Below are 14,088 nucleotides of genomic sequence, written 5' to 3'. Positions count from 1 at the left end.
TGTGCCCCTTCTGGGTATTGTGCTTGCACTGGCTGTCTGCAAGCCTAGGAATTTCCAGGAGGGGCCTCTGTTGTGGATTGTTTTTGTTTCTATGGAGAAACGCAATGAGCTGTTTTACTCCTGATGACGGGGAAATCCGCCTTCAGTTTTTTCTATGCTTGGAAAGGAATCCTTGATACATGTCTGCCAGGGAATAAAAGCAACAAAAGAAAAGGTAGCACCTTTCTAAGCTGGCGTTGTTTGGAGTCTCGTATTCAAGAGTTGTAGAAGTCCGTTGTGTGGCCCTGGCATATTGCAGGCATTTGTCTTGTTTGTTTAATGAAATGTGAAAAACACCTGTAAGTTTTCAGCAGATGGTAATTTAGTTGAATTAGTCCTTGTTGTAAGTAGCAGAACCACATACTGTATCACAAATAAAATCTTCACCTGCTTTAAATGGGAATGGAATAATCGCTAAGGTTTTTTTAGTTCAGTATTCACTAAATGTCTAAAATGTAAAACAAAGAGGAATCACTATGTAATATGTTTGCAAAACATTATTAAGTAATTGCATCAGTTCGAAATTTGGCATGGCCTGATACCCCAAGACATATAATTTGGCAATTTGTATTTGAATTCTTGAGGTCTTTCCAAGTATTGTACCAATTAAAAATCATCATCTTTTATGTGGTTAAAAAATATTGGAGAAGAGTCGGCTCGTAGTTGTTAATTGTACTTGATTTTAATTGTAATAGTACTTGATTTTTTTTCTAATATCAAAACAGAACAGGATCCCCTTTCTGCTAGAGCAGGAACCCTAAGAATACTGTGCAAGATAGAATTTTGGAATCTACATAAGTAGACTGTATTCTTACATAATTGCTGACTGTTGAAAAACAGTGATTTTTTTTTAGTCAGGGGAGCAAGTAAAGTATTGATGTGGTCAGAAAACAGATCTACATGCATTGTGTAACATTGGAGATATGCTTTACAGTTGGGCATGATCTGACACGCTCCATGGTAATGAGGCAGGATCCCACATTCATCCACACCCTGTCATTTGTATTTGAGAAAGTATACAAAACACTTAAAAGTGGTGAGTCATTGGCTAATTCTCTTGCTGGATAAAGATTAGTTTCAGTTCTCTACTCCCAGCACAGCAGGCTTTTGCATATATTTCCATCCGATATTGATACAGTTGTTTTTGAAGATTTAAAGATGGGGTGGGGGGAATAGGGAATTTCCAGCTGTTAATAACTTGGTAATTTGTGTGTGCTAATACTTTAATTGATATATTAAATCTGACCTATAGATAAAGGGAGTAAGGAACGGTAATTGGGATCTCAGATTCTTTTTCATGAATTACTTCATATAACTATTTGATAGTAATTTATACCTGGAATTTTGGACACAAATGCTTTAAAAACATTTTATCGTAAAGCATGAGACAATAGTGTATGAGCCAGTACTTAGCAATTAACATGGGCACAATTATACTTAAAAGAATTGGAAAATTAGTTTTAAATAGATCAAATAAGAATTTAGTATTTTAATAAGGTGCCCAGATTTTGCAGTTCTAGAAATGAAATATTTCAAACAAGCTAGATATTTAAGTTTGCAAAACATTTTAGTAAATCCAGTTCAGTTTAAATTGAAAGAAAGAGCCAACATACTGGTTAGGGTGTTGGACTAGACTCAGGATTAGATTCAGTTCCATGAAACTTAACAACCTGTCCTTCATAAGATATTACAAGGATGAAATGGAGAAAGTTCTAGATGTGCCGAAAAGAAGTTGAATGGATACATAGAAACTTGTCCTGTCCGTCTAGATGACTACAATGATGATCAGTTTCATCCAAATGGATTAAGGATTTTGTCACATGAGGGCTTTCTCTTCTGGCAAATGAGTGGCAATACGGAAAGCTACTGAGTTCTTTTAAGCAAGCTTAATAAAACTGTGTGTAAAGTATGTTTAATGCAAAATACAATTTTATATATATGTTCCATGAGGCCATCCAAATGATCTAATTATCAATTGGCAAAGAATCTAGTTAGAAAACGTCTCTAGAGCATGTTCTTGTCAATACAGATACAGAACATTTGTATGAGAATGAGGTCCCTTCCTCACTTTTCAAGGATCGTAGATTCTTGATGGATTCTATAACTGTAGAATAATACTATCAATGTAGTATGGGAATTGTTGCACAGCAAGCGTAAAACCCAAATGATTAATCTCTTAGCGTATGAAATAACTAGGGCTGAGTTTTGATAAACTTGATAAAAGTAGTTGGAAGCACTTGCCTTCTGATTAAAGGGTGTGGAAGTGTGATTTCTAAATCAGTTTACAGGATTGTGTATTATGAAATATGTGGCCTGGTTGAGTGTGGCTAAATATGTGTAATGCCCAGCTTTTTGGGTATGAGTGCTTTACACAACAGGGTAACCAAATGCATGTTTGGCCATTCCCTCATTATAATACATTTGATTTAAGGAATGTCTTCTTTGGTCATAAACAATTCTGGAGGAAATTTATTTAGCGTTTATAGGCAGAAGAGGCATTTCCGCTCTTTTAGCAAAAAGGAGAAATGCTATCCCAAGATGTTACATGCTGTCCTTGCTTTTTTAATTACAGCAGCTGAATTGGGGTATTGCTTTAATTTGAGTACTTTAACTGCTGAATCCTACCCCATTAATTGGTTTCACCATATAGTACTTTTGGGGGGGTTTGCAGATGCTCTTGGCATGCACAGTGAGACTGTTAACAGCCCACTGAGGTTAGCTATATTTAGATATAGGTATTTTAATAGCATTTCAGCCCTGAAAAACATGTCGCCAGATGGCCAGGGAAAATATTTGATGAAAATGTTCCGATTACTATGAAAAACAAAACGTAAACTGTCAAGTGGTTGGAATGTGGCACCTTCAAAATATTGATATTTTGGTCCCATGTTTAGGATGAGGCTGCTTTTCCATGTTTTGTTTAAATCCCTACAAAGCATAATATGCTGAAATGTTGGCTCAGGGTGCTGCAGTTCCTCCCGGGCATAACGCCATTGCTTACCTCCTAGGTGTTTTGTCACTGAGATGATGGCAGTTTTTGCATTGCAAGAGGCCTGGCAGAATGGCTAATTATCACCCAGGGTGTCTTGAGGAAGGAAGCACTCTCTGTGTATCCGGAAGTAGGTTTCTTCAACAGCACGTAGCTACTCAGGAAACGTCTTTTTATTTTTAACTAGCAGCTAATTTGGAGATATTGGAAAATCCTGACTGAGCTTGATTACTTTGTCAGCAATGGGCAGTTCCTGTCTGTAGAGAATTCTGTGTTTGGGATTTAAAAAAAGATGCCAGAAAACAAGCAAAATTTGATTACAAACACTTGCTAGATTTTGTTTACTGTTTTGGCAAAAGAGTTTTGGTTATATTGTTGCAGTTCTATCTATCTAGGGTGTGATTTCAATCACAAGTTTGGAACCTCTGGAAGTTTTCTTGATATTTCCAGTTCCGGGAATAGTTAGATCCTGTTTAATCAAGCAACTCATAGCCAACATTTTGCCATACAACATATTTTTTGAGTAACTTATTTATACTTTTAATTCACCAGTTTGTAAACTTCATAGGCTGAAATGCAGGTTTGCTTTAAAAAAGAAAGAGATTAAAAGTGTTCCAAATCTGTACTAGGGTTGGTATTTAAAAGAGCATCTTTTTAAATATTGTTTATTTAATAGCAATGCTGGAGGAAAACAAATGAAAATGTTCCTATAGTGATTCCACTTCAGGTAAAACCTGTTGCTGTTATCAAAACCTCTTACTGTCTTTTAGAGCACCTTTAGAGCAGATTTGAGACCTCACTGTGGGAGGTAACTATTGTAACAGCTAGCAACTATGGAACATTTTAGAGGCCGTGCACATCTAAACATCAGTTTTTCAGACAGGTATACATAACCTTTATTGTTCTCTTTATCACATCTGAAAGCCACTGTGAGAAATGGTTGCACTGAAGGCTCTATGGATTAGCCCATTGTTGAATTTGATCTTTTCCCCATAAAAAAAGTTTGAGATGATTGTTGCTCGTTAAAAAGAACTCACTTTGGTTTTTGTTTGTTTCTTGCAGAGATGAGTCGTCAGACTGCCACAGCACTTCCGACAGGTACCTCCAAGTGTACACCGTCGCAAAGGGTACCTGCCTTGACGGGCACCACCGCTTCCAACAATGACTTGGCCAGCCTCTTTGAGTGCCCCGTCTGTTTTGACTATGTTGCCACCTATCCTCCAGTGCCAAAGTGGGCACCTTGTTTGTAGCAATTGTCGCCCAAGCTCACCTGTTGTCCGACCTGCCGAGGACCGTTGGGTTCCATTCGGAATTTGGCTATGGAAAAAGTTGCCAACTCCGTACTGTTTCCCTGTAAATATGCCTCCTCTGGCTGCGAGATAACCTTGCCGCATACCGAGAAAGCCGACCACGAAGAGCTTTGCGAATTCAGGCCTTACTCTTGCCCGTGCCCTGGGGCCTCTTGTAAGTGGCAAGGCTCTTTGGATGCTGTCATGCCACACCTCATGCACCAACATAAATCGATAACAACACTACAGGGAGAAGATATTGTTTTCCTTGCTACAGACATTAATCTTCCCGGAGCTGTCGACTGGGTTATGATGCAGTCTTGCTTTGGCTTTCACTTCATGTTAGTACTGGAGAAACAGGAAAAATACGATGGTCACCAGCAGTTCTTTGCAATCGTACAGTTGATAGGCACGCGGAAACAAGCTGAAAATTTTGCTTACCGCCTCGAGCTAAACGGCCACAGGCGGCGATTGACTTGGGAAGCAACCCCACGATCGATCCATGAGGGGATCGCAACCGCCATCATGAATAGTGACTGCTTAGTCTTTGACACCAGCATTGCACAGCTGTTTGCAGAGAACGGCAACTTAGGTATTAATGTGACAATTTCAATGTGCTGAAACCCCAAGCTGACATTTTCAGGGCCAGTGTCTAAAATAATAATAAGAATAATCACCTCAATCCAAATCCACTGCATTCAGTTTCACAGAAACTGTGGTAAACATCTGACTGCTAGGTGTGAACAATTGGGAGGGAAAGGCCAGCCTCAATGAAGGTAAATTAATGGGAAGACTGTTCTGGTGCAGATAACAGTTGCATGTAATAACACTAATATATTTAAATGAGTCAGCAGTAAACCACTGAAAATATGTGTGTATATATATATATATAAATTATATTATATATATACCCAAAATGGGCATCCTTTTGTATTAAGAATTGATTCTATGAAAAGTGCTGTAAAATAATTCTAAACTTCTTTGTAGATTAATTGTACTTTTGAAAAAGGATACTGTTTTGTGTTTTCATTTGTGTTCTTTTTGACTGACAAGCCATGCACAGCGGTTTGGGGTTTGACCGCTGTTTCTCCCGTTCTTCCTTTTCTCCCTTGCTTTTTTGTTTCTTCCCAAGTCACTACATAGTATTGCTGCTGTTCTTGTATAAATTTTCTGTGTATTTGCTAATTTTTATTAACTTCTAGTTTTTCATTAAATAAATGATTTTTCTTTCCTGTGATTCAGTTTTTTTTTCTGTTTCCTTTTTGCTTTTTGGAAGGGGCCCTTTTTGAAATAGCTTACGGGTGTCATCTTCTGATACACAGCAAAATTGCTAAAGATGGACTTCCATATATTGGTAATGTTTTTGGGTTTTGCCGCAAAGAATGGTGCATACAACCTGAAGAATAGAGACACCATTAGACAAATTCCAAAATAGTGATCTTTTAGATTGTAGATATCATTGCATTTTGATTTCAGACTTGATTTTGAATAAGTTGTTTCACAATGTTTTAATTTATTTTAAGTTAGTGGGAAGTTCGAGCCCATTTTCAAAAGAATTTGGAGATCTTGAAACATTTTAAGGTCATTCTTGTATTAATTAGTTGTGCAATACAAGAAAGCATAGTTGACAGTATTTGTAACTATAAATATAGGCCATTTGTTTAAAGGAGACAGTTGAAATAAGCTGTTTTGGTCTTTTTTAAAAATTCTGTCATTAAAAGAATTTCTGGCAAACTGAAATACCTTAAAGTGATGTTGGCTGGTCTGTTTTATTTTTTTGTTTTGGCAATATTGGAGTGAAAGCAAACTAAAACGGAAGTATTCCTTGCAGTTTCACCTTTAAAGCTAGGATCCTGCAGGGATCCTTTTGTGCCAAAGATGATCTTCCAGCAGGCTATCCTGTGAATGCTTATCTGCCTAACTTCCTTTGGGCCATTTATAGATTGGAACATCCAGGGGAAATGTGAGGCGTGATCTCTTATGTATTTGTTCCTAGAAGCCAGGCATGTTAGCACATACTGCACTTAATACCTTGTTTTTAAAGTTACCCAAGATGGAAAAAAAAAGATGACCGATGTAATCATCATGAATGACTCTTTTAACAGCAAACAAGATTTGAGGCAACAAAGAGGGGAGTGAATGGGAAAAGTGCTGTTCACAGTAACCCTCAACTTACAACCACAACTGAGTCTGGAATTGTGTAACTCGGATCGCTGTGGGACTGGTCTCAAATTTCACATTTTTATAATGGTTCCTATAAGAGCAACCATGGCCATTAAGCAAATCAGATGGTTGTAAGTCCAGCTCGTCCAATGGACATTTTTTTGGCCAGAAAATAGAAAAAAGCAATCGCATGATCCTGAGATGTTGCAACAGGTTGTAAATGTGAGCCAGTTGCCAAGCACCCAAAAGACAATCACAGCCCATGGGAGAAAGGTTGCAGCAATCGTAACTTAGAAGACAGATCATTAAGTAACTTTTTTTAAGTCCATCTTAACTTTGAATGATCATTAAAGCAGCCAGTTATAAGTCAAAACTACCAGTACAAGATTTAGGCTACTGGATATAGGGATTGGCAAGGCATGTAAAGCCTCTATTCATTAGGAATGTCTGGATACACCTGGATGTAATATAGTTGTGGAAAGATTTTGTTTGCAGTGCATCTTGTACCTTGGCTGCGCGTGATGGCATGTGCTCCAGGTACATAATAAACATGTTGCACAGATAGATATCGACTTCATGACATTTGACAGTAGCTCTAAACAGTTTTGACTTCAAAGGTGACAGCTGCGTTTAAAGTTACCTAGGCCTGCAATTAAGCCTATTGCTTAAAGATGCAAGGCATGCATGAGTGAGGTGTTCTCGAACGATCTTTGTATCATTTTGATTTTGAGTATTTCCCGGTTTTTTTTCACAAAACTGCACAAAGCAGAACAAAGCTGTCCTACACATTTTTAGATGCCCGCCGAATGCTCTCAAGGATGAGGAAAATTGTCACTCTTAAAAAAGTTACTGCAGAGCCAGGATGATTTTGCAAGCTTATTTAAGTTGTTCTTTGAGTCAGCAATTCTCTCGGAGCACCAGTGAAAGGGCAGTTGGACATGTGCCCAAAAATGTAGCTAAGGGTTTTGGGTTTTTTTTGCAGATGACACTTAGGAACCCACCTCGAGTCACACAATACAGCCAACTGTGCCGGCTATAGCAACAGTACTTAATAGAACTATTGAACTCTTCTGCTAGTCTTGACGAAGTGTATAGATTATTATTCGGCCCTTTCACATGATATACATATATCTGTACTTCTCATATATCTTTCTGAGTAAAGCCCCCCTTTCCACACAATTATTTTTCACATAAAGAAATCTAGTGAACAGAAAATCTCTAGAGACCTACATGGATACTTACCCATGTAGTAGGCCTGTATTACTATTATACATCTCATCTTTCCTGTTACCTTCTCTTACTGGTATTTTTGTGGTGAGTTTATGCCACAGAGATAAATTCCTTGTGTGTCCAATCATACCTGGCCAATAAAGAATATTCTAGTCTAGTATAAAGGCAAAAGCAAAGGCCTGCCTCTCCTGTCATATTTGATTCTAGAGAGTGGTACTCATCTCTTCTTAGCCAAGAAAACCAGTATTATCCAAAGACATTTCTGTGGTCGTCGTGGCTGAGGTGCACAGAACAGTTATTTTCCCACTGAGGTGATACCTATTTATCTACTCGCGTTTGCATGCTTTCAAACTGGGCAAGAGCTGGAGCAAGGAACGGGAGCTCATCCCGTTGCGTGGCACTTGGGTCTCGAACCTAAGTTGTCAGCTTTGCAGCCAACAAGCTCATTGTCTTCATGCCTCAAGTATATCAATACTCCATAGCTTTTTCTCCACGTTGATATCAATACTCCATGTCTTTTTCTCGCCCATTCTATCAAACGGCTGTCTTGGGGCAATTATTTCAGTTGGTGTGAAATCACGTAACCATTGCAGCACCCCCATGGTCCTGTGATCAAAATTGAGATGCTTGGCAACGGACTCCTGTTTATGACAACGGGGAAGCCAGATTCACTTAACAGCCATTAACAACTAACTTAACAATTGCAGGGATTCGCTTAACAACGGCGGCAAGAAAGGTCGTAAAACCAAATTCATTTAACGGATTTCTCAGCAGCAGAAAATTTGGGCCTCAATTGTGGTCGTAAATTGAGGACGACCTATACTGCCAAGGAAACGTTACTGTGCAGTTGGGAGTTGGGGAATAGGGCCTAACCTCCCAGCGTTCCCCTTCAACATGTTTCCCAAGTCACTTCCTTTCACAAGTAAAATGTTGTAGAAAGATAAGTTGCTGATTTTCCTGTTCCAGCACAGCCCAAGAAGTATTTTCAGATTTTCTCAGATGTCATCAGACTGGCTAGGGGAAAGACAAAAGGTTGCATTCCTTAGCTGTGACAGTGGGAGGATATAAATTCCCACAAGATTTGCACTGCAGGATTAAAGGGAGGTGGAAATCTGTTGCCGATCAGGCCACTGTTGGAGCAGGAAGATCTGCTGTAAACAGACACCAAAAGAAGTAGGATTTAAGAATGATATCAGAAAAGGCAGGAGGGAAGAGAGTATCGGGAATGATATGTCTGAGAGATAAGCTCCTGTTGTATTTAAGATGTCTCTCTCTCTAACATGGAATAAAAAGGAAATTTAAGACTACGGCACTCAATATGGAAGCTGTCCACCTCTAAATAAGGACTGCTTTAAAACAGCCTGAAATAATGCAGCTGGCACAGCAAAAACCTGAATTCTGGAATTCTTTTCCAAGGAAAACTCGAGCAAAATGGACTGAATGCTCCAAGGTAAAGGTTCCCCTCGCCCATATGTGCTAGTCGTTCTCGACTCTAGGGGGTGGTGCTCACCTCTGTTTCAAAGCCGAAGAGCCAGCGCTGTCCAAAGACGTCTCCGGGGTTATGTGGCCAGCATGACTGAATACCAAAGGCGCATGGAACGCTGTTACCTTCCCACCAAAGGTGGTTCCTATTTTTCTACTTGCATTTTTACGTGCTATCAAGCTGCTAGGTTGGCAGAAGCTGGGACAAGTAACGGGAGCTCACTCCATTACGCGCTGCTAGGGATTCAAACTGCCGAACTTTTTGATCGACAAGCTCAACAGCCACTGAGCCACCGCGTCCCTTTTAATTAAAGTCTACAACATCTTAAAAACGGCTCAAGTTGGGAAACGTTGGTCTTGAGGATATTAGAGCTGTCTCAAAGCTATGACGTTTTGTTAGAAGTCCTGCTTTTCACAAAAAGGAGAAACCTGTTTTAATCGGAGTAGAAATGGTCAAGAAGAGTTTAGTGTCATGAGCTAATAGTTGTATAGGTTACACAGCAATATGGAGAAGATATTGTGGTTAGCCTACAAACAGATTTAGGCCTACATCCTAAATCCTCATCCTGCTCCAATCTAGCGTGTCTCAAAAGTTGCTTTTTCAAAAGGCAATTGGGTTTTCTTTGTTTTTCCTGGAAAATGTTTCCCTTCTCAGCCAAAGAGCTCCTTGAGACTGAACTGAAGAAGCTTCTTAGATGAGAAGCAGAACGTCTTCAAGGGAAAAATTAAAAAAAAGTCCAGTTGCCTTTTGAAAAAGCACCTTTGGGAAATCCATGACCTGGATGACTGAGAATCTCCCTAGACACTCAAATCTTTCATTTCCACATAAGATGCTGTGGACTTTGGCTGGTTGTCAATGAATCCTCAAATTCATTTTAAATAGAACTTCTGCATTCAAAGCCTTTAAAAACACTGGGCAGCTGGTTGGGGTTGTTTTTTTTTGTGTGTGTGTGTGCAAAGGTTTTGGACCATTTTGATTTTGGAGAGTGAGTGAAAATGAATAGCAGCTGGCCTCTTGAAATATGTCTGGTTTTGCAAGCCAGCGCATTTTTCTGTAGGTGTTGATAGATGGGACAAAATAAAGGGTGCGTCAAATGGTTCCCGCACACGCACACATGCATGCATACTGACCCAACCGGTACCACTTGAATCTAGCATTGATCAAGTAACCCAAATGATACGAAGGGCTAACGATACTTGGGAGCCTGGTTTTTGTGACCAGAATAGATTTGCAGGACAAGCATGGAGCCCGAACAGCTGAAAGAGCAATAAATAAAATGCAGTGGAAAATGATCCAGCCAGTTAAAAGTAGATTGATTGTAGGGCATGTTAGAGGAATACATACAATTCTACGTTCATTCTGGTGCAGTGTTTCTCAACCTTGGCTACTTGAAGATGTCTGGACTTCAACTCCCAGAATTCCCCAGCCAGCGAATGCTGGCTGGGGAATTCTGGGAGTTGAAAGTCCAGACATCTTCAAGTGGCCAAGGTTGAGAAACACTGTTCTGGCTATACACGTGCAGTTAATGATAATTAACTGTGGTGCTATTTCGGTTTCTGCTTTTGCTTTATTTGAATGGTGATCTCCAGCCTTGCAAAATTGTTCTGTAAAGTTACTTAGATTTGCAGCCAGGAAGTAATTTAGAGGGTTGGGACAAGATCTGATTTAAGCTAATTACAAAGAACCCTTTTGCACTGTCTGTTGCGTTCATCGGTTGTGTTCACCTGATTAGTACTTGCGGAGGAGGTCCACTGGGTTGATCCCTGCTGGAGATGGTACTTAATAGCATGTAAAGTAAAGGTCAAGGTCCCCTCGCACATATGCGCTAGTCGTTCCCGACTCTAGGGGACGATGCTCATCTCCCTTTCAAAGCCGAAGAGCCAGCGCTGTCCAAAGACGTCTCCGTGATCATGTGGCTGGCATGACTCAACCCCAAAGGAGCATGGAACGCTGTTACGTTCCCACCAAAGGTGGTTCCTATTTTTCTACTTGCGTTTTTAGGTGCTTTCGAACTGCTAGGTTGGCAGAAGCTGGGACAAGTAACGGGAGCTCACTCCGTTATGCAGTGCTAGGGATTCGAACCGTTAAACTGCCAACCTTCTGATCGACAAGCTCAGTGTCTTAGCTACTGAGTCACCGCATCCCTTTAATAGCATGTAATAACATATTATAATTAATTAACCTGCTTTATACTGCTAGTATAGTTTGGCTACGTTTGCCACATGTATATATTAAACATCCTAAAAATGTTTCCAAATCTTGCAAAAGTGACCCTTATGCTGATCAGTGTCCTCAGAAAGCGTGCCTAAAAAAAAAAGACAAAGTGCCATTGAGCCAAAGTCAACTTTCAGCAGCTATATATATTCTCCATGAGAGAAAAAAAAATTACTATTGTTAAATAAAATTAGGTCGAAATCCGACGTTCACATTGGAAAGAGCGCATTTGCTTGTAAGATTCAAGAATACATTTGCTTGTGGATTACAAAGAAAAGTTTTACTCTATGTCGCATTTATGCCTTCGCAGAACAAGCTGCCAGCTCGGAAAAAGAATTGTCTTTGTGGATGCCCCTTTATCAACCAGCCAACGTTTCACGATAGTTGAAAGTTATCTGCGGCGAGAACATTAAAAGCACTCAGCGTCTCAGGAGCTAAACGTTCTGTAGCTCTCCGTGCACCGTTGTGGGATGTGTGGCCAGATTCCACGAAGGAATCTTTTTCAACAATTGCGGAAAGGAAGTTGTTAATCTTGCAATATCTTCCTAATGCACCTGAACTTAAATGGAAGAACCTCGGTCAATGAAACCCCATGGTATAATTGTTGACAAAATTAAAATTTTCAACAAAGCCTTAAACAGCACCGTTTGCCTGAAAGAAAACCATGCTTCTTTGGCTCACCACAATTATTCAATTTTCAGGAGTTTAGAAGCAGCAGCAGCTGGGGCAGGAGCGAAGAACGCCGTTCAAATATCGCTGCAAAGAATTTAATGCTCACGAGCCACTTGTTTGTCATTGGCTGGTCCTGCACATTCAGACTTAAGAGTATTTTTTTGCCTCTCAAGATTATGCTTGCAATGCTTCTGCCTTTACAAAAGAAGAAAGCTCTGGCTGGCAACAACAGTCATTTGAATGGAACTCTTGACATTCCAGCCCCCCCCCCCCCCCAAAAAAAAACCCCCTATGTTCATTCACTGAATTTAACAGGGGGAAGAAAAAAAAAGCTTTCCTGAAGGATCACGTGCTTAGTGACTGCTAGGCTGCCTGTCCATGTGTAAAATCTATCTCTTAATAGCATTGGGAAATAATCATCATTAAGAGTTTAAGCATTCGCATCTATCTCTGCAGAGCTCCTCTCCCCACGAATGCAGAATAGGGCCAATCAGAAGCAGCAGCAAGAATCACCATTGTTCCCTTAATATATTCCTTTTCTTCTCAAAAAAATAAAAACAAACAACTAATGTCAGGTAACCTGTTCCTGCCCCCTCCCCCTTTTAACCCAAGTGGCTAAGTCAATCTCGGCTTTATCCTTTCGGTTAACTTCAGCCACTCGGGTTTTTTAAAGTTTGCTATTGAAGTGATCGAGTCTGGCCTTTGTGGAAAATCCCCCGTCGAAAGCTGAGTTGAGGACATCATCCAGGGTGCTGGCCATGACGAAATTGAGATCCTGCCGTACGTTGGCGGGGATTTCTTCCAGGTCCTTTTCGTTCCTTTGAGGGATGATGACGCTCTTCAGGCCAGCTCTGTGCACAGCCAAAACTTTATCTTTTATTCCGCCGACCTATGAAGAGACAGGGAGAATCAGAAAGAGAGAGAGAGAGAGGGAGAGAGGGAAGAGAGAGAAGAGAGAGAGAGAAGGAGAGAGAAACAGAGAAAGAGAGAGAGAGAGAAACAGAAACAGAGAAAGAAAGAGAACAGAGGAGAGAGAAACAGAGAAAGAGAAACACACAGAGAGAGAAAGAAAACAGGGAAAAACAGAAACAGAGAGAAACAGAGAGAAAGAGAGAAAGAGAAACAGATAAAGAATAACTGAGACAGAAGAGAGAAAACGAAACACACACTGAGAGAGAGAGAAAGAGAAAGAAAGAAAGAGAGAGAGAGAGAGAGAGAGAACATGGAGGCCTTTCAAGCAAGAAAGGAGCCGTTTGGGGACTCATGTCCAGAGAAGGCACATTGCGTTCCCAACCTGGGTAATTCTCTCTTGTTAACTGAATTATAAAGTAGATTCAGGACAGCAGCTGCAGCCTTATTCTGACTCCGGAGAAAAAGACACAGCCTCCCCACTGTGTCTCCAACCGAGGCAGGAGGGGAAGCGGGGGGGGGGGGGGGAGGTGTTCACAGGAATCCAAGAACTTTTGATAAATGGCTTTTTACGGAAGGGAGTTAGGATGCATAACAAGGGACTCCAGCATCTTTTTTGTGTGTTTCAATAGGAACCTGCGGATATAAATACAAGAGACAAATCCTTCTGGTGCCCTTTTCTCTTGCACATCCTACCCTGGGTGGGAGACCCAGTTTCCACTCTTTGGAGTTTTGGCAACCCTTAGCAAACTACTTCGATCAGACTGTGTAAGAACTAACTCTCGCAAAAGTGCCACCTTCCTTGGAATATATATATAAAACGCATGGACTTCAACTCCCAGAATTCCCCAGCCAGCATGCTCTCTCGATAGATAGATAGATAGATAGATAGATAGATATATAGATATAGATAGATAGATAGATATGAGGGAGGGAGGGAGGAGGGACTAACTAAGAACTAACTCTCTCAAAAAGATGCCACCTTCCTTGGAATACATAAGACGCATGGACTTCAACTCCCAGAATTCCCCCGCACAGCATGCTCTCTCATGCTCTCTCTCTCTCTCTCTCTCTCTATATATATATATATATATATATAT

At 40.3% G+C, this 14,088-nt stretch overlaps 2 protein-coding genes across 2 annotated transcripts in view; one reads left to right on the top strand and one right to left on the bottom strand.

Annotated features, from left to right (window-relative positions):
- Window positions 1-10: 10 nt before the first annotated feature.
- On the top strand, window positions 11-5,137 carry LOC116518023 (E3 ubiquitin-protein ligase SIAH1-like). The gene is given in 4 exon segments (XM_032231238.1): window positions 11-214; window positions 4,091-4,232; window positions 4,234-4,283; window positions 4,286-5,137. Coding segments are annotated over 4 exon segments (936 nt in total). The 5' UTR covers window positions 11-123; the 3' UTR covers window positions 4,939-5,137.
- Window positions 5,138-12,246: 7,109 nt separating this feature from the next.
- Window positions 12,247-14,088, bottom strand: part of LONP2 (lon peptidase 2, peroxisomal) — a 187,824-nt gene continuing 185,982 nt past the window's right edge. Inside the window, exon 15 of the mRNA XM_032230666.1 lies at window positions 12,247-12,968. Within this exon, the coding sequence (XP_032086557.1) occupies window positions 12,747-12,968 (222 nt within the window). The 3' untranslated portion in view covers window positions 12,247-12,746. The remainder of the gene's footprint in view (window positions 12,969-14,088) is intronic.

The sequence above is a fragment of the Thamnophis elegans genome, chromosome 14 (genome assembly GCF_009769535.1).
Source record: "Thamnophis elegans isolate rThaEle1 chromosome 14, rThaEle1.pri, whole genome shotgun sequence".
In the NCBI taxonomy this organism is placed as follows: domain Eukaryota; kingdom Metazoa; phylum Chordata; class Lepidosauria; order Squamata; family Colubridae; genus Thamnophis; species Thamnophis elegans.
The sequence above is the reverse complement of the archived record's forward strand: the minus strand, read 5'-3'. Positions and strand labels throughout refer to the sequence as shown.